We start from the raw sequence: 26640 nt of genomic DNA on the forward strand, positions 1-26640 counted from the left end.
AGAACTACCTACCTCTCCGCCTGTCTTTGTATTGTCCACGAAGCCATCAACTCCATCAACCAAATCATTCGACATACAATGCACAAAGCAGTAGTGCCACACTAACCCCTGCGGAACACCACTAGTCACTGGCAGCCAACCAGAAAAGGCTCCCTTTATTCCCACTCTTTGCTTCCTGCAAGTCAGCCAATCTTCTATCCATGCTAGAATTTTTCCTGTAATACCATGGGCTCTCATCATGCTTAGCAGCCTCACGTGCAGCGCACGGTCAAAGCTCTTCCAAAAATCCAAGTAAACAATATCCACAAACTCTCCTTTGTCTATCCTGCTTGTTACTTCAGAATTCCAACAGATGTGTTAAGCAAGATTTTCCCTCAAGGAAACCATGCTGACTTTGGCCTATTTTACCATGTGCCTCCACATACTGAGACCTTATCCTCAATAATCAACTCCAACATCTTCCAATCCAGTGGGATCAGGCTAACTCGCCTATAATTTCCTTTCTTCTGCTTCCCTTCCTTCTTGAAGAGTGCCATTACATCTGCAATTTTCCAGTCCTCCAGGACCATTCTAGAATCTAGTAATTCTTGAAAGATCATTACTAATGCTCCCAACAAACTCTTCAGCTACCTATTTTGGAACCCTGGGGTATTGTCAAAATGGTCCAGGTGACTTATCTACCTTCAGACCTGTTAGCTTCCCAAGCATTCTCCTTAGTAATAGCAACTTCTGCCCCTTGACACCCTTGAATTTCTGGCATCCAGCTAGTGTTTTCCACAGTGAAGACTGAAGTAATGTTCTTTATTAAATTTGCCCATTTATTTGTCCCCCAGCCCCCATTGCTACCTCTCCAGCATCATTTTCCAGCAGTCCGATGAACACTCTCACCTCTCTTTTATTTTTTATGCATCTGGAAAAAACTTTATTTATTATCCTGTTTTATATTATTGGCTAGCTTACCTTCATAATTTATTTTTCTCTCCTTATGACTTCTTAGTTGCCTTCTGTTGGTTTTTAAAAGCTTCCCAATCCTCTAAATTGCCACAAATTTTTTGCTATCTTTGACTTCCCTTGTCCAGCCATCTTCGTATCAACCACCCTTTAGAACACTTCATGTTTGGTATGGACCTATCCTGCACCTTCCAAATTGATCCCAGAAACTCCAGGCATTGCGGTTCAGCCATCATTCCTGCTATTGTACCCCACCAATCAATTTTGGCCAACTCCTCTCTCATGCCTCTGTAATTCCCTTTACTCCACTTTAATATTAATACATCTGACGTTAACTTCTCCCATAACTGGCAACATTAGAAGTTGTTACTAGCAGCATCTAATAGTAATAAATGTTGGTTGATTATTACTACACAAACTACTATGCAAACCCTACTCTGCACCACTATTTCAGAACTTTAAAATACTAGAGATCAGAAAAATATCTAAACCAGAAGAATATACTGACTTCAGCGATTACATCCTCTTCAATTTTAAAACTGTCACTGGAAACAATTATCCATGATATTTATAAAATATGCAGAAATATTCCAAACATTCAATGTAAGAGTATATTACTTTTGTCATTTCCAAGTTACTTTCTAAATTTTTGTCAGATTGAAATAATTTTGAAATTTAACAGGCATGCATCAGTATATGAAAATATATTCTCACAGAGTCAAAACTGGCAGCAACGAACATGATCATAAAATTGTAACTCCAGCTACTGTCATGTGAAAACACCAAAAGCAAAACCAGCAAACCTACACTCAGACCATTTGCACATATTCATACTATTTATGTGACAGACCAAAGACTGAAATTTACTTTGCATTTCATGGCTACAAACTTAAATTTGAAGGCTAGATTCATAAACTGATACGACAGCTTACAGAGAAATCTGTAAATTGATTGATGGATGAACAACCAGTTCCACAACAAACTATTACAATATACTACAGTAATAACGTTAATAACTACTTCATTGTTGTTTTTTTTTTAAACTGAAAAGTGAAAGTCCAGGCAGTGAGCCTCGTCAGGGAGAAGAAAAAAAAAATCAATTTTTCTGAAAGCCTTCACCCAATACTTTTAGTCCATTACAATAGTATTTAAATACAGGAAACCATTTCTCCATCAGGTTTACCTCAGCTCTCCAGTTCCTATCCAAACCCCTTTTAAAACCACTGACTGATTCTGTAACTACCACCCTGAAGCTGGGAACTCTAGTTGTCTCAGTTACTATTGCATACACAGGAAAGAGATTGGTTTTCTCTGTTTTAAGCCCCATTATCTTACCCTCCTCCATTTCCAAAAGAACACACCACAGCTATCTAATTTATTCTTCATGACTCGCTATCCAGACCTTGACCATCCCCTTAAATATCCAGCATAAAGGAAAAGAGTTGACCACATCTATCAGAAGTCCTGATCAAAGCCCAAAGGTAAACTGTAAGTCCAAAAGTCAAGGCTGAAAAGCTGGAACCTAGGTCTGCATATCTCGGGGAAGTTAAATGCCCAAGGTTTGTGAATCCATGGGTGTGCTAGTGAGGTGGATTCAGAATTGGCTCAATAATAGGAAGTAGTGGATGAGTGCTTGAAGGTAGATTCCACTACTTAAGGACTATAACTAGTGGGGTACCACAGGGTTCAGCGTTGGGAACCTTATAATTCAGTATTCATATGATTGATTTGGGTGTGAATGTACATGAAATGATTAGCGTTTGCTAATGATAGTAAATCAGAGGGATTTGTTGATGGTGAGGCAGGTTACGATCAATTACAAAGAGATCTTGACCAGTTTGCGGGGGGGGGGGGGGTAGATGGATTGAGGAATGACAAACAGATTTAGGCAAGTGTGAGATGATAAATTCTGGACATTCAACTGGGGTAGGACCTGTACAGTGAATGGCAGGATACTGACAAGTAAAACAGTAGGACCTCAGAGTACAGGTGCACAGTTCACTGAAAGACAGAGTGGTAAACAAGGCATTCAGTATGCCGATGTGCATCAGTCAAGGCATCAAGTTTAGGAGGAAGGAATTACATTGTAGTTATACAATTCATTGGTAGACTGCACTTGGGAGTTTTGCATATAGCTTTGATCTCCCTGTAAAAGACGTTGTTAAACAGGAAAGTGAGCCGAAGAGATTAACAAGGATGCTGTTTGGACTAGAGGGCCCGAGTAACAAGCAGAGATTGGCCATGGTGGATCTTTATGTCTGGAGGCGTAGAAGAATGAGTGAGGTGTGACCTCATAGAATGGGTATAGATCAAGTGGATGGTCCTGTAGAAATTTGCTAGTCTTTGGTGACATACCAAATCTCCTCAAATTCCTCATGAAGTATAGCCACTGGTGTGCCTTCTTCATTATTACATCAATGTGTTAAGCCCAGGATAGAGCCTCTGAGATGTTGACATCCAAGAACTTGAAGCATAACCACAAAGTTAGAGCTGAGCAGCAGGCTAAGTATGTATCCTTGAGGTGCAGCTGCATTGATTGCTTTATACTGCAGATTTAACTCAAATTTTATCCCATTAGAGAAAAAAAGAATACATGAATTATGAAAGACAACATATTTGCAGTCCTAGGGACTAGTAAAATGGATAAATTCCCATGGCCTAATCAACTGCATCCTCAGACCTTTTAGGAAACTTGAGGTGAAAATGCAGAAACCCTTGCTACAGAAACAACAATGAAGAGTCCTTCTCTTTGTGTGTGCAACAGAATTCCCGAGTCTTCACCATGATTTGCGTGAATAACAGTAGTGAAAATTGAGAGGAAGCTACTGGCAGAATGAAGGAAGCCCTGAACACCATTAACCCTTGGACAAAAAGATAGAGATGGAGGACATTCAATGCTGCCTTAAACACCAGTGGCATAATGGGCACTAAGACGGTTTGCTAGATTCCAATCCAACATTTCAGAGGTTCTAGTCTTGGTACTTGAATTCTTGTCTGGCAGTAATCTTTCTGATGTACTGAATTTCTATTCAATCTTCTCGTTGATAATGTTTTATAATCTCTGCTCGTGGTTAGTGCATTGCTGCAATTTCCGAAGTGTTTATGCATTTTCCCATTTTCACACAATAAATCAATGGAAAGGAGAAAATAAATCAACATATTTGCTAAACCTCTCATAAGCAGTTATAACGTTAAATAAGTTTGAAGTCGGGAACTCAGCTGCAAATTAATTTTGAATATTATTTGAGTTACTATGTTCATTCTAGTTAGACTTCAACTAGACTAAACAATACTTTGCTTTATTATGCTACTAGGAAAGGTAAGTTTAAAAAAAAGTCAGTGATTTAAGGCACAGCCTGTGGTCAATGGGTACTGTGATAATTCAGCCCCAAGAGAACTGTACTTTTTTCCCGCATGGATATTCTAATTGCAAGATGACCACATATAATCCCATGCAGAACAACCCTGAAATTTTCAGCTACACCTCTAATCAAGAGTGAACAACTGACAATAAGATACACATGTACAGTATAGCTTAAAACTCCATTTTGTGCTGATCAATTCAACCCTGTGGCATTTTGCTCAAATATGGAAAAATTTATAAGACACAACTGAAGCATCAGATGGACTGATGTAGGATACAAATTATCATCCATCACTGGAACAGTAACAAAAAATGTATCTAAAACAAAAGATGCACTTGGAAACACAATGGATTCTGATTAATCGGTCCATCAGATAATCAGGACCACCACTTATCTGGGATAACTCAAAGGTCAAAAACTAATTGAAAAAATAGCCAGGATTTAATTTGTTTATTTGGGACAGGAGACTGTTGACATTAAACACGACACCACAGCATACTTAGTGTGAACAGTTTTTAAATAGCATCTGTCATGAGTACTTCTGTTCAAAAAGCAGTAATTTTTTTTGTCACGGATGGTGTGAAATAAGCAGTAAGACAATTTAGAATTGTCTTGCTCACTGCTGCTTCAAGTATTCAAGCTTGGAGATGTCAGAAACAGTCAGGAGTGAAAATGAAATTATTTCACTACTTCAGTAAGGAACTACAAAGAATTTGAAGGTGTCAATAATCATCTTAAATGTTACAATGAAAATGAAGATTTGGAGGATGCAATCATCAAAATCATTGTATGAAGGCAGCCCATTATCTGCACTAAGTGTAGCACTAATTTTATTTATAATCAACCGAAAGAAAACTGCAACATGGTGGTTGTCTGCTGTATCCTACGATGATAGTGAAACCTGTGTGGGAGTCTTTAAAGTGGAAAAGCGGTTGCACCAGGACAGTTCCACTCTCAGAACTCAGAAGTCTGGGTCCAGTGTTACAAGTAGTTTTCACAAATTAGGGTCTTCATTTATTGTGCAGTAGATAACCATGCCTTCTTCTGTGCCTATGATGCCTTTCATTTTTCACAAAGCATTACACTTGGCTATGGATCTCACTGTTGATCTCGTCCACCCAGTCCGCTGGAGCTGACCTCAGAAGCTAGGACAGGTATGTCCCTATTTCACCAGGCATAAGGCCAGCTGGCTTAACTTGCCTGTCAAAGCAGTATGCCGGGGTGTGACCACTGTCACATACAAACAGTTACTTAAGCCATAGGTGAGAGCTGCATTGCCCAGACCAAAGGTGAGCGAGATGTCCCAGAATGGGCACAAGTCCCTTCACCAGAAGCGCTCCCCATCCCTGGACACCTCATACATGGAAGCATACACTGGATGAATTACTCCATCAATAAGAATTAGGAACTAATACAGTTTTATAGTACTGCAGTAGCATATCCAGGTTTCCGATTTGCCTGTATTTCATGTAAATACATAACTTGTTACTGAATTGAACAATAGTCTTTTTTATATCTTTTTAACTATTTCTATGAAATTTTGGTTAATTGGGGTAGTCACCTAATTTGGCCAAAATATACTGGTCCTAATTAACCCAAATTCACTGCAATTTCAAAAATGCTATATAAAATAGTGGTGGGCTAGGGAAATACAAATTTTAGAACTATAGAGAAGCCACACAGTAAGCAAACCATTTGAAGCTTCCAAATTCATGCTATACAGAAACAAAGCCTACGAGAATTATACCCCCTTCATTAGAAATACAACTGAAGCTTCAGGAGTGATTTATCCACAACTGATGTGACTAAATGACTTCAGATGTTCACATTAGAGTTTGGTCAGTATTTGTAAACTAAGTTAAATAACATATCATGCTAGTCAATCAAGACTGAGTTATAAATAAAAGATGCTGCTGAATTTCAGTTGAATTACAAAACTGTGCCTCAGAAGAAACAACTCATTATCCCCCAAGTACTTTCCTCAAAGTTAACCATCCTTGCCATCTCCTTAACCATGAAAGCTTTTTATAAACTGTGATACCCAAATGAATGTGGCTACACCGACAGAGATATGGTTGGAAAAATATAAATGAATTTCAAGTTCACATTTTCTCATATTCAAATCAATTTTTGATTATGTGATGTTTACATCAGGCTGAAGGCACCGCAAACTAAATTTCTAGTGGTAATACACAGACACTTTGTTGGCATCAAGTATTTCTAGCCATTATTTCACCTTGTACGTTCAAACACCCTCCCAAAAAATTGTTAAGGGTATTGCTAGACAGTTCTCTAGCATACTTCTTAAAAGATCATAGGCAAGGGTGTTCTCCAGTTTTGATAAAATAATTAAACGTAATTATTATTATACTAGTCGCATTTCTAAACCGTCAAAATAAAATGATACATTTGGCTGATTTTTTTTGAAAAGCATTATGGCAGACAATTTATTCAAAATACACCACGCACAATAAAGTTGCAGCCCTATTTCAGTAATTTATCTGCCAGAACTTTTTTTTTGATTACATACCCATGTGGTACTTGTTACTTACATATTAAAACAACTGACGCAGGCAAAGAATACCATTAACATTTTCTCTGCTGCTCTAACCAACTATGGTTTAAAGCAAAACCAGTGGATTTCAAAAGATAATACACAAACTAATTATGTAATTAAAAGCATCTGTTCCAATTCCAGATAACAGATAAATCTTGGGTTTATAAATTGCATTTTATTATTGAGATTTTGCAAATGTTATTTATGAACCCGCAAAAAAAAATTAATTTTAGAAAGTGAGATCTGAAATATTACAAATGACATTAAGACTGCTTTACTTTTCCTATCAACCCCCAACTTTACTTATCAACTAAAGTAATGTTCTTAAGACTCCAGTGACAAGTGTTAAAAGTGAAATTGGACATTTCACAAAATATAGAAGATTGTTATATTTCTTGCGTTGATACAGTAGCACCAAGCCAGTAATATGATTTTAAAATCACTTACCTGACAATATATGCTGCTGGTAACTGTATGATGAAGGTACCCCACCAACAGGAACCGTTCCTCGTTGACCACCTGAACTAAGCTCGTCATCATCTTCTCCAAAGTGATGTACCTTTTCATAAGCTTCAAGGTAACTGCAATAAATCAAAGTATTATGAATGCACAGTAGTAAATATGATCAACAATTAATATTGATTTTACAACTGAAAACCAAGCCACACATTTGCCAACTTCAAAATCAATGATTTCTTTTGCTGTCAAAATTGCAGCTTTAAATCCATCTGAATAATAAATAGGAAATAAATACTTCATTATTTACTATAAATTCTCCTTTGCTGTTGAGCAAACAGAATAAATTAACAATCTTTTCAATTAACATAAATTTAAGATACAACTATCAGTGGAATTAGCACAGTTGCTTATTTTACCGTTGCATCAGAGCCAGAGCATAATGGCATTATAGAAATTTCAGAAATACCATTGTGGTGGATATTTCATTTGAGCAGTACATGTTGGGAGTACTTGAATCATCCAACACACTGTGAGCTAAACACAAAGCACTGATAAACTCAGGTGGTCATGTCTCTTCAAGTACACATCCAAGTACTATTTAAGTTTTCTGCCTCTCAGTCTCTCAGGCAGTGTTCCAGAATCACTCTACTCTCTGGATAAAAACTATTTCTTCCTCACCTCCCCCTAAACATCTATCAATTACTTTAAATATACGACCTCCTGGGCTTTAACCCCTCTGTGAAGTGTAACAGATCCTTCCCATTTGCTCATTCTACACATCTCAACTATTTAATCTCTCATGCTTTTTAGTGTTTCCCCATTACAGGTTTCCCCTGCCATCCGAAGGTACAGCATTCCTATGAAACGGTTCGTAAGCTGGAATGTCATAAAGCGAAAAAGCAATTACCATTAATTTATATGGGAAAAATTTGTGAGCGTTCGCAGACCCAAAAATAACCTACCAAATCATGCCAAATAACACATCAAACCTAAAATAACAGTAACATATAGTAAAAGCAGGGATGATATGATGAATACACAGCCTATATAAAGTAGAAGCAATTGGCAATCGCCTCTGATCTGGGCCAGCATTTACGTGCCGGGCGGCACCTAATTAATTAGCTTGTTTATTTTGGCTTTTCTTTCTTAAAGATGTGCTGGGTGCCTCCCGACTACTGCTGCATTCTCCACGGATCAGTAACTGCCCACAGCCCAGGGGTTGGGGTGGTGGGACACTGGGGTGTCATCTGTTTCTATCAGGGCAGGCAGGTCATCTTCTCCTATGACTGCCAGCCTCAATGTCGAAGGTCGAGATTCATTGTCTGCTGTGGAAGGCTTGCTTTACTGCTGAGCCTCGCGCATTCTTCTATCATACAGTTCATTGTAAGCACTCAAACCATCCTGCAAATATGCCCCAAACCGACGTACCCTTTCAAAATTAAAGTCGTACTTTTCTGCAATAATTGCAGCGAAAATCTCACGCAGTTGCTTCACGGTCAGTTCCTGGACGACTTCACTTTCGGTCCGTTAGCTACTGCATTCGGTTTCGATTGTTATCCTTTCCTCTTCCAATTGCATCAGCTCTTCATCTATCAGTTCTTGGTCATCGGATGCCAAAACTTCTTCAACATCATCTTCGTCAACTTCCACAAGCCAAACTCACTTTGTCCTTACTTTATTCACCACGATCAAAACGCTTAATTATGTCTAGTCTTACACTGTGTAACACCCTTACGAGTTCTTTCAGGCTTTTCAGATACCTTAGAACTCATCTTGCAAACAGCTGCTCACAGGCACGTGTTTAAGCAATGCCAGTTAGAATACAGTTCCGAATCCGGGGGAGGAGCAGCTGCTCGGGGCGCGCGCTGCCTTTTTTTCGTAACAGTGAAAACACCTTCTGTTAGCGAAAACAGGTAACTAATGTAGGTCTTTCGTAACAGTGAGGTTTCGTAAAGCGAACATTCAAAAAGCGGGAGACACCTGTATGCCATATTGTAGAGAAGAGGGGAAGAAATTAAGATTTCCAGATGATTTTGTGAATGAGGCTTTCACTTAGCATGCTTCTACATAGATTTCTTTTAACCAACCAAGCATCAAGCAGGCATCAGGATCAATTTACTAAGACATCAGCTCTTTTTTCAGTGCCAGCTGCTGTACCATTTAATAATAAGGGTTACAATGCTGAACATGTTTATATTTTAAGATAAGTAGTTATCGAGCTAAAGCTTATCACACTCAAAAAGAAAAATGTACTGGTTGAACACTGAAATTCAATGAGGATTTTGAAAGACGCATTCAAATCTTTAAATCAGCTAAAGCACTTATTTTGAGTTAGTGGGATCCAAACCTTAATTTTCATTATCTTATCTAGCCAATTTACAGTAATAGTTACTTTAATTGGCCAGTAGTGAAATCAGATTTTGTTTAACCCATATTTATTCACCTGATATTCAAAAGTTGCTGCCCAAAATCACAGATTCTCCAGGTTACAGCTACATTTGGGAAAAAATGATCTTTACAATTATGGAAAAATCAAAAACTAAACAGAACAATATCAAATTTCCAAAGTGCAAAATGTCTGCATGTCAAAAATTGTTTATGACGCCATTTCACTGACTGCACAAAATTAAGGCAACTGCTCAATATTCTCAAAAAACATAATACTGGTTCCACACAAGTCTTTTATTCAAGCTTTTCTAAGCTAGTTACAGAGAAATACAGAAAGGAAACAGCACGTCTGGTTCACTACGTCCATGCTGACCACCAATTACCCATTTAATGACCAAGTCAACAATTTGGAGTGAGGTTTTCCATTCATGAAAAAACTTCTAGTCTACTAACTGTCCCGCAATGTCACTAGAAGTTCTGAAATCATCCTTCATGTTTCTATGATGACTTTTACTCATCATTTCTCATAACTAACTGCATAATTGTTTGCCACAAGTACAAACTGTAGAGAAGAAACTTTACAAAGCTTGAAACTCAGCCCAAAAGATGATACAAATAGAAAGTAGGTTTACAAATACTTTGAAAAAAGATGTAGAGATAATGGCCAAACGGTACAAACACACTCTGGATTCTTTATGACTTGGGTTTGGGGTGGAGAAAATGGGAAAGCAAAAATGAGGCAACAAAGTTTATGAAACACTTAACTTACAGTTGCAAACGTTAGACTACCAGAGAAAGGTCAAGCTTTTACTTGAAAGCTCTTGTGACTTTTTACTATGACACTCTCTCTCATTCTGGTTTGGCAAGCTGAAAAATTATTTCTTAAGTTGCACACAGATACACATCTGCATTTTATTCTAAAGAAAAGCTTGGCAACAGCATTTAATTGTCGGCAAAAGAACAGGATGATTGAAACAATACAGATATACACCAAAAGAATAGCCACTTCTCACTGCAGCCATCAGGAAGGAGGTACAGAAGCCTAAAGTCCCATACCACCAAATTCAGGAACAGTTATTACCCCTCCACCATCAGTCTCATGAACCAGAGGGGTAACTTCACTCACCCCAACACTCAACTGTTCCCACAACCTATAAACTCACTTCTAAGGACTCTTCATCTCATGTTCTCAATATTTATGGCGCTTTTTTTTCCCTTTCTTTGTATTGGCAGTTAGTTGCCTTTTGCACAATTGGCTGTTTGCCCATCTTTGTTGACTGTGTTTTTTCATTGATTCTATTGTACTTCTTTGTGTATACTGTGAATGCTGGCAAGAAAATACATCTCAGGGTAATATGTGGTGACATATACGTACTTTGACAATAAATTTATTGAACTTCAAAACTAGAAATTTATTGAACTTCAAAACTAGATTTCTTGTTTTTTTGTTTTTTGCAATACAACTGAATGGCATACTAATAACTACCTTAGAAATAAGCATTAAGAAAATTCTTTTTTTCTATCAGGAAAAGTCTGTTACAATACATAAACTTGAATATCTAATCAAATAACATTACTTAATATTTTTAATGTTGTTACCCAAATTCAAAATTACTTATTTTATATCACGTGCGTAATTCTTGCTTTGTTTAGTAACATCTATTTCAAACATTTTTTCGGGCACACAATGCACCATCCAGTGTTTTCATGTAAACACTGTACAAGGACCTTCATACAAGTTGACTATACTGTGCATCTTTTGAAAGTTCTACATCTCCATAAATCACATATTATTGAGGTTTGTAATTATTCCCAAATGTTAGTCATGGAGGGAATGAACGGTTGAGATTCAATTGCAGAAACTGATCTTTCATTAATCTGTATGTACAGCATCCAGATCTTACAAACTACAAGTCTGCATCTCTGGTAACATATGTACATTAGCCTTTTTTTAAAAAAATGCTACAACAGCAGTTACTGTTCACAAAACTGAAAAAACGGAAAAGAAGCCCTTCTGTATGAATTCACAGAACAATTTTGGCATTGGGATTTGTTTTACACGATTCCGGGAGATTAAAAACAGGAGAGTCAAGTTATTGGCCCAATTTTTGCAGTAATAATAGCCTCACTCTGACAGCATTTGCCATTATTATGCAGCAAAAATCAAACAGCTATTTCTTGAAGCTTATGCAAATGGTTAAACATACAAATGTGGAAACTACTGTCATGTACCACTTGGCTCCTCCAAAAGTTACGATGAATGCAACAGTTGAACTTGCTCACTAGCCCTGCATGAACAGGATAATGAAAGTTGGATTAACTCATTCAGTATAACATGAGACTTTAAAACTACACAATAAGTGACAAAATATTTATAAAACTCCGTGGCATAGGCAATGAATTTCTCAAGTGTGAAATTTCAAGTACTCAGAGAAAATTTACAGCTAAAGGCCTTTTAATTTTCTTCTCAAACTTTCACCCATCTCTGATTTCTCTATCTCATCTGTACCACCGGATTCAATATATTCACAAGTTAACATTTTCCATTTTTTAAGTCCCCAATTTGAACCCGTATGTTAGAAAGGACTGATGTGTCTTAAGCTCAGTTAGCTGAACAGCCTCTCTGTTCCGCATACTGCTCAGAAATATCACATATAATGTGCACAGTGCACCATTCTGGAGTATCTTCAGAGACAGTTTGCACCCCAATATCAGTCATTTCCTTGGGCAGCAGTCAGCAATACAAATAGTGAGTACAGTTCCTTCATTATAGAACTAGTCTGACCTCTTCCTCTTAATGTCATGTTTACATAAAAAGAAAAATTACATTTGATAGCAGATACACACCTGTTTTAGATCTGAGAACCTAGAACTCAATGCACCAAGCATTAAATGAGGAATCAATTTACAACAAAACTGACAAACACTGTACAATACTGTGCAAAAGTCTTGATAGGCCTTGAATAGTGGATATGGAGAGAATATTTCCTATGGTTGAAGAGTTCAAGACCAGAGGACACCACTTCAGAATAAAAGGGGTCCTTTTCGAACTGAGACGAGGAGGAATTTCTTCAGCCAGAGAGTGGAGAATCTGTGGAATTCTTTGCCACAGGAAGCTGTGGAGAGCATTCTGACAGGCTGCATCACTGTCTGGTATGGGGGGGGCAGTGGCAGAGGACAGGTACTGCACAGGAATGAAAAGAAGCTACAGAAAGTTGAATAGTTAGTCAGCTCCATCTTGGGTACCAGCCTCCAAAGTACCCAAAGACATCTTCAAGGAGCAGTGCGTCAGAAAGGCGTCATCCGTTATTAGGGACCCTCATCATCCAGGGCATGCCCTTTTCTCATTGCTACCATCAGGAAGGAGGTTAAAGAGCCTGAAGGCACACACACAGCGATTCAGGAACAGCTTCTTCCCCTCTGCAATACAATTCCAAAATGAACCCATGAACACTACCACACTTTTTAAAAAATATATTATTTCTGGTTTTGCACTAATTTAAAATCGTTTATATATATATTATATATATACACATACATATACACACACACATTATATATATATACATACATACACACACACACACACACACACAGGTTTTATATATAAACAAGTAAAAGATAACTGATTTCCAAAAGGCATAAAGTTAAAGATGATATTTCTTTAATACTTTTAAGAAAACTTTATTTACATCTTTTACAGTTTCAAAAATATAACAAAAAAGGAAAACGACCCAAAGCAAAACTCTGAGCACCCTGCATGGCAGTACTTAGTAACACCCCTTTTGGCAAGTATCACAGCTTGTAAAACACTTTTTGTAGCCAGCTTGTTTGGGGGATTTTCACCCATTCTTCCTTGCAAAAGGCTTCTAGTTCTGTGAGATTCTTGGGCCATCTTGCATGCACTGCTTTTTTGAGGTCTATCCACAGATTCTCGATGTTTAGGTCAGGGGACTATGAGGGCCATGGCAAAACCTTCAGCTTGTGCCTCTTGAGGTAGTCCATTGTGGATTTTGAGGTGTGTTTAGGTTCATTATCCTGTTGTAGAAGCCACCCTCTTTTCATCTTCAGCTTTTTTACAGACAGTGTGACGTTTGCTTCCAGAATTTGCTGTTATTTAATTGAATTCATTCTTCCCTCCACCAGCGAAATGTTCCCTGTGCCACTGCCTGCAACACAAGCCCAAAGCATGATCGATCCACCCCGTGTTTAACAGTTGGAGAGGGGTTCTTTTCATGAAATTCTGCACCTTTTTTTCTCCAAACATACCTTTGCTCATTGCGGCCAAAAAGGTCTATTCAAAAGGTTCAAAAATGTATTTTGGAAACAAGTCCTGTGGACTGATTTAAGTTAAAATAGACCTTTTTGGCCGCAATGAGCAAAGGTATGTTTGGAGAAAAAAGGGTGCAGAATTTCATGAAAAGAACCCCTCTCCAACTGTTAAGCACGGGGGTGGATCGATCATGCTTTGGGCTTGTGTTGCAGCCAGTGGCATGGGGAACATTTCACTGGTAGAGGGAAGAAGGAATTCAATTAAATACCAGCAAATTCTGGAAGCAAACATCACACTGTCTGTAAAAAAGCCGAAGATGAAAAGAGGATGGCTTCTACAACAGGATAATGAACCTAAACACACCTCAAAATCCACAATGGACTACCTCAAGAGGCGCAAGCTGAAGGTTTTGCCATGGCCCTCACAGTCCCCTGACCTAAACATCGAGAATCTATGGATAGACCTCAAAAGAGCAGCGCATGCAAGACGGCCCAAGAATCTCACAGAACTAGAAGCCTTTTGCAAGGAAGAATGGGCGAAGATCCCCCAGACAAGAATTGAAAGACCCCTAACTGGCTACAAAAAGCATTTACAAGCTGTGATACTTGCCAAAGGGGGTGTTACTAAGTACTGCCCAAACTTTTGCTTCGGGCCCTTTTCCTTTTTTGTTGTTTTGAAACTGTAAAAGATGGAAATAAAAAAGTTTTCTTGCTTAAAATATTAAAGAAATGTGTCATCTTTAACTTCATGCCTTTTGGAAATCAGTTCATCTTTTACTCACTTAGCTATTCACAGTAACAGAAATTTTGACCAGTGGTGCCCAAACTTTTGCATGCCACTGTACATACATAGACACACTGTAATTGATTTTTTTCTTTCTACATTATCATGTATTACATTCAACTGCCAACAAATTTCATGATACATGCCGGTGATAATAAACCTGATTCTGATTTATGTATATTTAAGGCATAGGTTGATAGTTTCTTAATTGGTCAAGGCATGAAGGGATACAAGAAGGCAGGAGACTGGGGCTGAGAGGAAAAATGAATCAGCCATAATGAAATGCGGAACAGACTCGATAGGCCAAATGGCCTAATTCTGTTCCTATATCTTATGGTTTCATAATAGGAGCAACATCACACATGCATTCACAAATAGACTAGTTATATAAACAGAAAATAAGAACGTAATTGATCCGATAAGGGACTGAGTAGGGAGGCAGGGAGATGAAGGGTAACTTTGTTTCTGTACATCTCAAAGTTAAAGTCTAAATGGATGGCAGGAAATTTTTAAAAAGCAGGAAAAAAATCTTAACTGATTTTAACTATATTAAGATTCTCTCCTTTAACACAATTTTAAAAGAAAGATGACAAAGGCTGCTATATGTGAGGAACAAAGTATTTTACCAGTTATCTAATTCATTTTTAAAGATTATCAAGAACTTTTGCCTTTTTTTTAATCAGGTAAATGAATTATAAAGGAACTTTTTCAGAAATTATTTAGGAACCTTTCTTTTGTATTAATAGGATAAATGGCATTTGCAGGTGTCTGGAGATGGCAAGGGATGATACAGTAACTTGTTCTGTATTATTAATGGGAATTCCATTTCTGAAAATGAGCCATTTAGGGCAATTCTATTAGAATGTAATGACCTCACACTTTTTGAATATGTATGTCCAATTCTTTTAAACACAATATGCACAACTTTGATTGTACATAACACTGAGCTTGCCCACCTTGACGTTGCCAACCATTAAGGAGTGTTTCTATATTTTGTCCAACCTGATTCCTCAAGATAAGAAACAAAATCTACTAACTATGTAGTACAAGCACCTGACTTACTATACCTAACACCTATAAGAACAAATTAGCTTCCATAATACACATGTAAGCACACAGATATGTTTGATCCTTATGAATGGCAGAATTATTTTCTCTTTCACTTCTGGTAATTGTGCTTTCTTATCAAAATCAGGTTCAGGCTTAATATCACTGATATATGTTGTGAAATTTGTTGTTTTGTTGCAACAGTGCAGTGCAATACAAAGAAAAACTACTGCAAGTTACAATAAGGAATATAAAGTATAAAAAGAGTGAAGTAGTGTTCTATGGACCATTTAGAAATCCATGGCTGACAGTAAGAAGCTGTTCCTGAAAAACAGAGGGGGCATTCACCTCCTCCCCAATGGTGGAAACGAGTAGAGAGCATGTCCTGATTAGTAAGGGTCCTTAATGATGGATGCTGCCTTCTTGAGGTGCCATCTTTTCAAGATGTCCTCTTTGGTGGGGAAACTATAGGCTGGTTGAATATATAATCCTATGCAGGTTCTTTTCAATTCTGTGCACTGGAGTCTCCATTTCAGGTGGTGATGCTACCAGTCAGAATGCTCTCCACCATACATCAGCAGAAATTTGCTGGAGTCTTTAGTGACTTTCTCAATCGCATACTCCTAATGAGTATCCATGACACTTATTTAACTCTGTGCTGAACTGAGACGGAGGTTGTGACCTTCTGAGGGCTCTGTGACATTTACTCAGCTCTGCACTGAACTGATGCTGAGGCCGTGGCCTACTGCAGGCTCTGTGTCTATGAACTCACTTTTGTTCTGAATGCAATTTTCTTACTTCTATTCTTTGCAGGATTTCCCCTCCTCTACACATTGGGTGTTTGACAATCCTTTTTGTGTGTGCTTTCTTGGGTTTCTTCGCTTTGATGCTCTGAGATGTTAGACAATAGACAATAGGTGCAGGAGTAGGCCATTCAGCCCTTCGAGCCAGCACCACCATTCACTGTGATCATGGCTGATCATCCACAATCAGTATCCAGTTCCTGCCTTATCCCCATAACCTTTGATTCCGCTATCTTTAAGCGCTCTATCCATCTCTTTCTTGAAAGCATCCAGAGACTGTTGACACCCAGTGAAAGGCTCCACCCTTTCCACTGCTGAGTCCTCAATGAAGTCTGGAATGAATGACTTATCTTCAGCAGATAACAGATATAGTGGGAGTTAGAGGAGGGAAAGTCATATGAGCACAGAAGGCACAATGAATCTGCTACTGAAGACTTGAGTGCTGAGACAGAACAATGTTTAACATTTTTTGGTGCCACTGGTGAACTGAACATTTATTAAAAAGCAAGCTACAAGCTTTTCTTCTGTTAAAGCTCAGTTTCACTTGCTTCACTGAGGGAATTTGAGAACCATAAAAGATACGAGATTCTTTAATGTCATCTCCTGCACACAAATGTAAAGGAGAACAAAATAATTGTTACTACTGATCTGGTTCAGCACCAAAAAAAACCAAAACACACAATAATAACTTTTTAAAAAACACAATACAGAAGAAAGCTCATATACATAAAGCGTCACTAGGCACTGGAACGTCTGTACATAAGATGATTTGACAAGGAATGATAGAGTAGAGGTGGTGGGGGGGTGGAGGAATGGGTTAGTGGGTGGAGGTGTTGATCATCTTTACTGCTTGGGGAAACTGTACGAGTCTGGTGGTCCTGGGTTGGATGCTATGTAGTCTCCTCCCTGATAGGAGGGGGATAAACAGACCATGAGCAGGGAATCAAAGAACATAATTATGAATTTTACATAGGGCCTGCTCAAAGAGGAAACGAAAATCAAGGGAGATTTGAAGATAATATATTGAACTTGTTTCTCAACTTCAAACCATTCTTTTTAGTTCCTATATTAAACCTTTTCAAATAATAGTGCAAAATATGAATCCAAGTAAATGATTTCATGTTCCAAAGTTTCTCTGATACACCTTTGAATGCCAAATGGAAATGAACATTTAACTACAAAATCAAAATGACACAAATTAAAAATGCTGCTTTCCGGGCACTTAAATTAGAATTTTATTTTTAGGTACTGAAATTCCTCATGGTCCCAATGTACAAATTATCCTAAGAAGCAAAATATTTCTACTATATAAATCTGATTCCATAAAAGCAGAAGGATTGGACTGAGTGTCCTTGAGAAAAGACTGCCAAAAACTCAAGAGGACTGAGTGGCCTCTTCCTGGGCCATAATGATTCTATGGTTCCATTTAGTTCATTAGTATGTTGAAAACTCAGTCATTTTTCCTATTGTGGCATTCTGATAGTGTTTTAATTTTGAGAATAGCTATCAAAAAGGTGACTGCTCTTTTACTACTGAAGAACAAGTTCTCTGCAATTTTGGAATCTGATTACTTAGTCTCAATGGAAAAGGAATTTTATTTTTGTGCAAATGAAGAATCTGTTTTCCAATCACAAACAAGAGAAAATCTGCAGATGCTGGAAATCCAAGCAAACACACAAAATGCAGGAGGAACTCAGCATGCCAGGCAGCATCTACGGAAAAAAGTACAGTCGACATTTCGGGCCAAGACCCTTCAGCAGGACAGGAGAGGGAAAAAAAGTTTGAGCCAGAGTTAGAAGGTGACTCCTCATCTTTTTTTCCTCTCCAGTCACAGTGTTCCCCAACCACCAGGCTGCGAGGAAACGATACGATTTGGCGATATGAAACGATATGAGTCAATGGTACCTTTCCTCATTCCCTGTCACGCCCACTGTTGAACTTGAATGCATGCCAGGTCATTATACACGCAAGGTCATCAGTCGGTCATTAACCTACAACTACTCAATGAGTAAAAAACAAACGTCGCTTGAGAGTTTCTTTGGAAGAGGTGGTCGGGGACATAAAAGGCCTAACGATGATGATAACACAGAAACAGCCGAGGCCGAGACTGCCAAAAAAAAAGCTTCCTTCAACAGAAAATACCACCAGTCGTACATAAAATATGGCTTTATTGCAACCGGTGACTCGCACGCTCCAAGCCCCCTGTGTGTGATATGTGGAGACAAGCTGTCTAATGAGGCAATGAAGCCCTCAAAACTGCTTCGGCACCTTGAGTCCAAGCACCCTGTACTTAAAGACAAACCCGTTGAGTTTTTTGAGTGGAAAAAATATGAGCAAGCGGGACAGGAGCAAGTGCTGAGAGCCACCACCTCCACAAACGCTGCTGCTCTGAGAGCATCGTACTTAGTGGCTAGCCGTATTGCTACGGCTAAGAAGCCTTTCACTGTTGGTGAAGAACTGATTCTGCCTGCTGCCAAGGACATGTACCGTGAACTGTTGGGAGAAGCTGCAGCTAACAAGATGGCACAGATTTCTCTTTCAGCTACCAGTTTCAAGGAGAATCAATGACATAGCGGAGGACATCGAAGCACAGTTGTTGGAACAGCTTAACGAGTCACCATGGTATGCTATTCAGGTCGACAAGTCTACCGATGTCGACAACAAGGCAATTCTGCTGGTTTATGTGTGATATATATTTCAATACGATGTGCACGAGGATATGTTGAGTACGCTGCCGCTGCCAACTTACACAACAGGGGCAGAACTATTCAAGTATTTGAATAACTACATGTCAGGCAAACTGGACTGGTCATTCTGTGTTAGAATATGCACAGACGGGGCTGCAGCTATGACTGGACGGCTGTCTGGTTTCACTACCCGAGTCAAAAAGGTTGCTCCTGAATGCCAGTCTATACACTGTGTCATACACAGGGAAATGCTGGCTAGCCGAAAAATGTCACCTGATCTTAATAGCATATTGAGTGACGTTGTTGAAGTTATCAATCACATCAAAGCAAAAGCCCTTAACCCACATCTGTTTGAGCAGCTTTGTGAGGAAATGGATGCAGAGCACAAACGCCTTCTCTTGCACACTGAAGTCAGGTGGTTATCAAGGGGGAGAGCTCTGGCCAGGGTTTTTGAGTTAAGAGAGCAGCTACAGAGATTTCTTGCAGGAAAAAATGTCACCACTGGCAGCACATTTCAGTGACGAGGAGTGGATAGCAAAACTTGCTTATCTGTGTGACATCTTCAACCTGCTCAATGAACTCAATTTGTCACTTCAGGGGAGATTGACAACTGTCTTCAAGTTGGCAGATGAAACGTCTGCTTTCAAAGCTAAACTGGAACTGTGGGGACAGCTAGTGGGCAGGGGCATATTTGACATGTTCCCAATGTTAGCTGGGATTTTGGGAGAGACTGAGGCTGCACCGTCCTTCTCACAGCTGGTGCGCGATCACCTATCTTCGCTGTCGACAGAATTCGAGCGTTACTTCCCAACCGCAAATGACCCAAGATGTGCAAAGGAATGGGTCCGTGACCCATTTGTGAATGTCCCTGGTGAATCATCCATGTCAGCGCGGGAAGAAGATCAAATGACGGTGGGCTGAAAGGTATGTTTGACATAACATCTCTGCCGGCATTCTGGATCAAAGTCAGGGCTGAATATCCTGAGATAGCCACGAAAGCCCTGAAAACGTTGCTTCCATTTCCAACATCATTCTCTGCCAAGCAGGGTTTTCTGCAATGAATGCAACAAAAACTAAATTGCAGAATAGACTGGACATAAGGAACCCACTTCGAGTATCGCTGTTTCCCATCACTCCTCGATGGGACTGTCTTGTTTTAGGGAAACAAGCCCAGGGCTCCCACTGATTCAGCAATATTGGTGTGTTGCAATGATTTTATATGTTCATACAAGGAAAATATGTGTGTTTAATATCCAAACGTTACTTAAAGTGTTATGATACTATTGACTTATAAGTGACATATCACTATATTCATGAGGAAAATATGCACTGTTTAATATTAGATTCATTAGATAAACCCTTTTGGAAATGAAATTGAGTGTATTAGCCACTTATAAGTGACTTATGGGTTGACTTATCATCTATATTCCAGTCGTGATTAACACCCGCACCCCCCCCCCCCGTCCGCAAGAATATTGTCAATATTAATCCAGTCCATGGTGCAAAAAAGGTTGGGGACCCCTGTGCTAAAGGGTCTCGGCCCGTAACTTTGACAGTACTCTTTTCGTAGATGCTGCCTGGCATACCAAGTTCCTCCAGCATTTTGTGTGCGTTGCAAGAATTTGTCTTATAATTTTTTCCATTATTCCAATTTCTAAAAGTTTATTGTATTAATTAAAAAGCATTACAAAAAACTTAAATTGATTATTTTAGTTAAAAATTCTCTTTCAAAGCAATTCCAAAGTTTTTTGGGGAAAATTTTATAATATATAAAATGTTTATAAACAACACCTCACCAACATGCCTACTGCAAGCTCGGGTTACATGAGGACCACATCTTAAAACATGAAGGCACAAAGATGCAAAAGGCAGTGCTTCTGGAAACTAGCCTATTAGTTAATGAATTTATCCAAGTCTTTTCTCACGAGTTAGGTTTGCTTTTCTGGGAAGAAGAGACCTAATTGAACTATAGGCAATTATGAAGGATCAGGATACAATCAATAGGAAGGATTCATTTACCATAGCAGCAAAGTCAAAACTAGGTGTATAAAGTTAGCAGAAAGGATTGAAAGAGAGGAGGAATTTTTTTTTTATTCAGATGGTGATACTGACAGAAAAATGTTGTTACCTGTAGGGCTATGGAATAAGTGCTGTAACTGGGAAAAGCTGAAGTATCAAATTATCTATGCACAAACTCAGCTGTATGGTCCCCTACACTTTAGGAATCTGTGGAATGGTGCCAATAAAATTTGGGTACCTTCTCCCTTTATCTAATGCAACCAATAGTCCCAATTGCTCAAGCCATATTCCAAAAATCTTCTATTATAACCGGATTATTTCTTTCAAATTCATTCCGTATCTAACTCGTACTGCTTTCATCATTACAAGACCACATACTCAGTGTCTGCTAATCCCATAATTCACCTCTGTAGGTCTCTATTGCACATCGTGTCCCTGGATCAGTTTTCATCAATTTCGTATTCTGTCCGAATGTTTCTTGGATTCTTTTTCATTTTTGTGCTTTTAGAGCCTGGGGCAAGCTTACCAATAGGCCGAACAACAGATTCACAACCAAATCAACGCATGTTAATAAGCATTGCAAAGCACTGCAGTTCATTTCTAAAGTAATACAATAACTAAAATTAGTCAATATGTTAAACCTTTACAAAACTTTACTTAGATCACAATTCTCTCAAGTGTTAGCTTCACAAACAGAAATACAAGCTCTACAAACAACACAAAAGGATTCTACTATGACAGTGCCAAAATGACTGGGCTTAACTCTTAAAGATGGCTGAAGAGGTACTCTCCATCTCTAAAAAGAATGCTGAAATCAACTTAAAAGACTCAATCGAACATGGAACAATACAGCACAAGAACAAGCCCTTCAGCCCACAATGTTGTGCCAAACCAATTATCTATTAACTAATCCCTTGTGCCTACAATGTCCGTATCCCTTCATTCTCTGCATATTCATATGGCTATCCAAGAGCCTCTTAAACACTTCTGTTGTATTTGCCTCTACTATCAACCCTGGCAGCACATTCCAAACATCAACCACCTTTTTGTGTAAAAAAAACTTACCCCTTTCACATTAAATGCACAACCTCTAGTATTAGACATTCTAACTCTGGTGAAATCGATTCTGGCTGTCTATCCAACTATGGCTGCCATAATTTTATAAACCTTCCATATACCTTACAAGTCTCTCTTCAGCCTCCACCACTCCAGAGAAAACAACCCAGGTTTGTCCAACCTCTCCTTATAGCCCATGTCCTCGAATCCAAACAGCATCCTGGTAAACCTCTTCTACATTTTTTCCAAAGCCTCAACATTCTTTCTATATTGGTATGACTAGAATTGAAATCAATACTCCAGATGCAGCCTAGAGTTTTATTAGGCTGCAACGTAACTCTGTGACTCTTGAATGCAAAACCTCAACTAATAAAGGCAAGCATGCCACACACTTTCTTTATAACCCTATCAAGCTTTGCAGCCACTTTCTAGAACCTATGAACTTAGATCCCACAGTTCTTCTGTACATCAACACTTTTAAGGGTCTTGCCATTAACACTGTGCTGTCCCTTTACATTTTATCTCTCAAAAACCAAGTTTGGCTGGATTAAAATCTCTAACATTTCTCCACCCTGATCTGAATCCCACTGTGGCCTTAGGCAATCGTCTACACTATTCACAATTTCAAAATTCAAACTTAATTAAGTATATATACATTATACAACCTTCAGATTCATCTCTTTACAGGCAGCCACAAACCAATGAAAAAAAAGCTGTCAAACACCCAATGCACAGAGGGAAAAGAATCAAGTAATCAATTGAAGTAAGAAAATAACTTCAGAACTGAAGTTTTACAAAAGACACTGAGCCAGGCATCACTGCAGCTAGAGCAGGCCACAGCTTCAGTTCAGCACTGAGCTGAGTAAACATCACAGAACAGTGAGCAGAACTGCCCTCGCCTCCTCCCTTGACACCATGTTCTTTTTAATCTGGCCTGGCACTCAAATCATCCAAACAGTCATTCCTCTCCCTCAGACCACTCTGGATCCTGAACCCTGCCGCCACGATTCGGCCCCTACCTGACCTTTCCAATACAGCCCAGCGCTTAAATCAATCAGACAATGGGATTTTCCTCACTCACAACTCTGTCTTGAGTCTGTCATCACTTGCCTGGCCATGCCCTTCCTGCACCTCCACTTTACTCAACTATTTCCCCAGCGTGCCTCCGCTTGACTTCCCATTGTTAGTGTTGATCTTTAAAGTGTTATTAATATGGAATTTTGTAGTTTTCTTTGTTTTGTTTTTTGCTACCGATACATTGTTGCTGGACATCACCAACTCTATCCAAAACCGGAAGATCTTTGTACTGTCTATGAAGTTACTAGCCTTAGGCTTAATCACATGGATGTGGTAAAGCTACTTCCAATTGTAGGGAACAGTCCCACAGAATATAAATAGAGGTAAACCATAATAAAAATTCACAACAAAATATTTACAAACATCGTTTATAGAAAATGGAAAACAAATCATGAATGACTATTTGGTTCTTTTTTCTTGCTGAAGCCAGTAGCAATTCTAGAATCCCAAACTGCCCCCTTCTGCTAAAAGATATATAAACCCGTTTGGCTTCTAATACATCCATAGATATCTTCTTCCTCCCGCGCCCCCCCCCCCACACACAATCATTTTTCACTCCATTGCAGGAATTTAGTGGGAAGGTCAGCAGCAAAGCACAACATTCACTACTCTCCAAGGATGGATGTCCTTGACAATATTCATACAGACTTCCAGTTTCCCAAAGTTGGCTGCTGTCATACATGATTTCCAATGGTCCAGCAATGAAGATCATCAGGCTCTCCGAGCAACCAATTGTAATGAACAATTCAAACCAGGAACTGAAGACTACTACTCTTAGTTACTATTTTAAATGCTTCATACATAAAGCTGAAATAATCACACTAAATTTTGAAAAGCAGTTATATATTTTTTAAATGATCTGTGAATTAACAAGTTTGCCAAAATGTATTTGTGGTTTATTATACACATAAAAATCATTTGTACATTTCCAGACCTTTTCACAGAGACAGTGATTCAAAAATACTTGGCTCCAGTACACTAGTTGTTATTTTTTCCACAGTGTAATGACAGCAAATGTTGACTATTCCACCATTCTTGTCATATTCAAATCTGAATCATAAGCAATGAAAAAGACAAGCAAATGTATAAATGAAATAGCACTGCAGTATCCCAACTTCTGCCACACAAACATTGAAAAAATACCGAAATTTCTACACAAGGAAAATGCTTTTTTAAAAAAGGAAACCCATTAATTACCAAATTTTCACAATATGGTAACAGGAAACCACATTCCACAGTTGTCAAGAGGTGAAGTGAATACTGTTGCTTCTCTCCAGTGACCCGATGCAAATAGCTTCAATTATCAAACACCATAATGTGCTCTCAGTCAACTGCAGACTCAGCACATCACAAATGCAGGCTCAATTTATTATCCTGATAATTAATGTAATACTTCTGAACAAATGTAGTTCAATTTAAAATAATTTAGTTAATATATCAAACAATAAACATTGCAGGTCATTTAAATTTTCATCCCAATGTTGCAAACATTATGCTGAATATTTGACAGAGCAAGTATTCTTTTTAGCAAACAATAATGGAATAAGACTCAGATTTTTTTTTCAATTTGTGCCTTTCCTAAAATTATAAAAGTAATGCAGCAATGGCTCTAAAGCAGTTTACAGTAATTTGGGGTTCTGAAAGACCCCGTATAAATGTAAGTCTTTTAACCAAAATTACATTTTTCTAAATGTTTTCCAAGCCAAAAACTAACCGCAGGTACAACCCACTTCCTAAGTATTTAGGTGCAGAAAGACCACCACCACACATTCATTTATATAATTTTAGGGTGCTATGAGAAAAGTATTTGTGAGAAAACAATCTTATTTTATGGCTTTTAAATAATTAATATCATATGCAGTTAATTTTAGAAATGAAATACTGATGTTACAAACTTATTGGGGTTGGTTTTTCATCAAATTAGTCCAGAAACAACCCTATTCTACATTCAGATGAATTACAAGGCATTTGGAAGAAATCTACAGTTCAGGTTTATGCATTTTTTCCCCTTTTTCAGGTTTTACCTGAGGCAAGTTATCAATTAATCTCATCCTTTATGATTCAGCACAAAGGATTAACAATTGTCACAGCATTTTTCAATAATACATCAAAATAGTCAGATTAGTCTATTGGTATTCATAGCATCATAAAAATGTACAGTATGAAAAAATGCCAATCCTCATGAACTAAAGTAACAATAATTCCATAATTTTGCTTTCTCCTGGGTACCCAATGTCCTTTCCAAGTACTTATCAAAACCTTCCTTAAAAAGATAAAATAGCCTCTCCACAACTACTTCCTTTGAAAAACACACTTGAGCAACTGGGTGAAATAAATAAGATATTTACATTTCATAGTTAATAAGTTTCTCAAGTCAGTATTTCAGAGATGACGTACAATTTAAGAGATCAGTTTCTGATGGAAATTTGAGGTTCTGAAAACTATTTTTTGGTAGCAGTTATATACACTAAATATTATATTTTAGTTAAGGCACGTCACAAACAACATGACCACTAGAGATCCAGTGTACATGCATGTGTAAGAACTGGTTCTTCATACTAATTAGTGCCCTTTGGCAAATAAATTCATGTTGAAAAATTCTCAAAAACTAAGCAAGGTATAGAGACATGATAGAGACATGACAGAGACTGCAGAATTTGGAAGCCTGGAGCAACACACACAAAATGCTAGAGCAACAAGTCAGGCAGCATATATGGAGGGAAATGAACAGTCAACGTTTCAGGCCAAGACCCTTCACCAGGACTGGAAAGGAAGACGGCAGAAGCCAGAATAAAAGAGTAGGGGAAGAGGAAGGTGGCAGAGCAGAAGCTGGCAGATGATAAGCGAGTTCAGGTGAGAGGAGGTTGGGGAGGGGATAATAAAAAAAGGAATGAAGTGAGAAACTAGGAAGTGATAGGTGGAAGAGGTAAAGAGCTGAAGGAGATATCTGATAGGAAAAGACAGAAGACTATGAAATAAGGAAAGGAGATGGTGATCCAGAGGGAGGAAGGTGAAGGTGATGGGCAGTGGCTTCTGACCTCTTCCTTTCCATTACTGATGAAGGGTCAAAGCCCAAAACATCAATTGTTCATTTCATTCCATGAATGTTGCCTAACCTGCTGAGTTCCTCTTGTATTTTGTGTTGTAAGCAAGGTACAATGGATAAACTCATTTT

The 26640-nt window shown here is 38.4% G+C and overlaps 1 protein-coding gene across 2 annotated transcripts in view; it reads right to left on the reverse strand.

The window, feature by feature from the left end:
- Positions 1 to 26640, reverse strand: part of arid2 (AT-rich interactive domain 2) — a 118873-nt gene that overhangs the window by 66915 nt on the left and 25318 nt on the right. For both annotated transcript variants that reach the window (XM_072267426.1, XM_072267425.1), the window contains exon 4: positions 7321 to 7454. In XM_072267426.1, the coding sequence (XP_072123527.1) occupies positions 7321 to 7454 (134 nt within the window). The remainder of the gene's footprint in view (positions 1 to 7320; positions 7455 to 26640) is intronic.

This window comes from Mobula birostris, chromosome 9, assembly GCF_030028105.1.
Source record: "Mobula birostris isolate sMobBir1 chromosome 9, sMobBir1.hap1, whole genome shotgun sequence".
Taxonomy (NCBI): Eukaryota; Metazoa; Chordata; class Chondrichthyes; order Myliobatiformes; family Myliobatidae; genus Mobula; species Mobula birostris.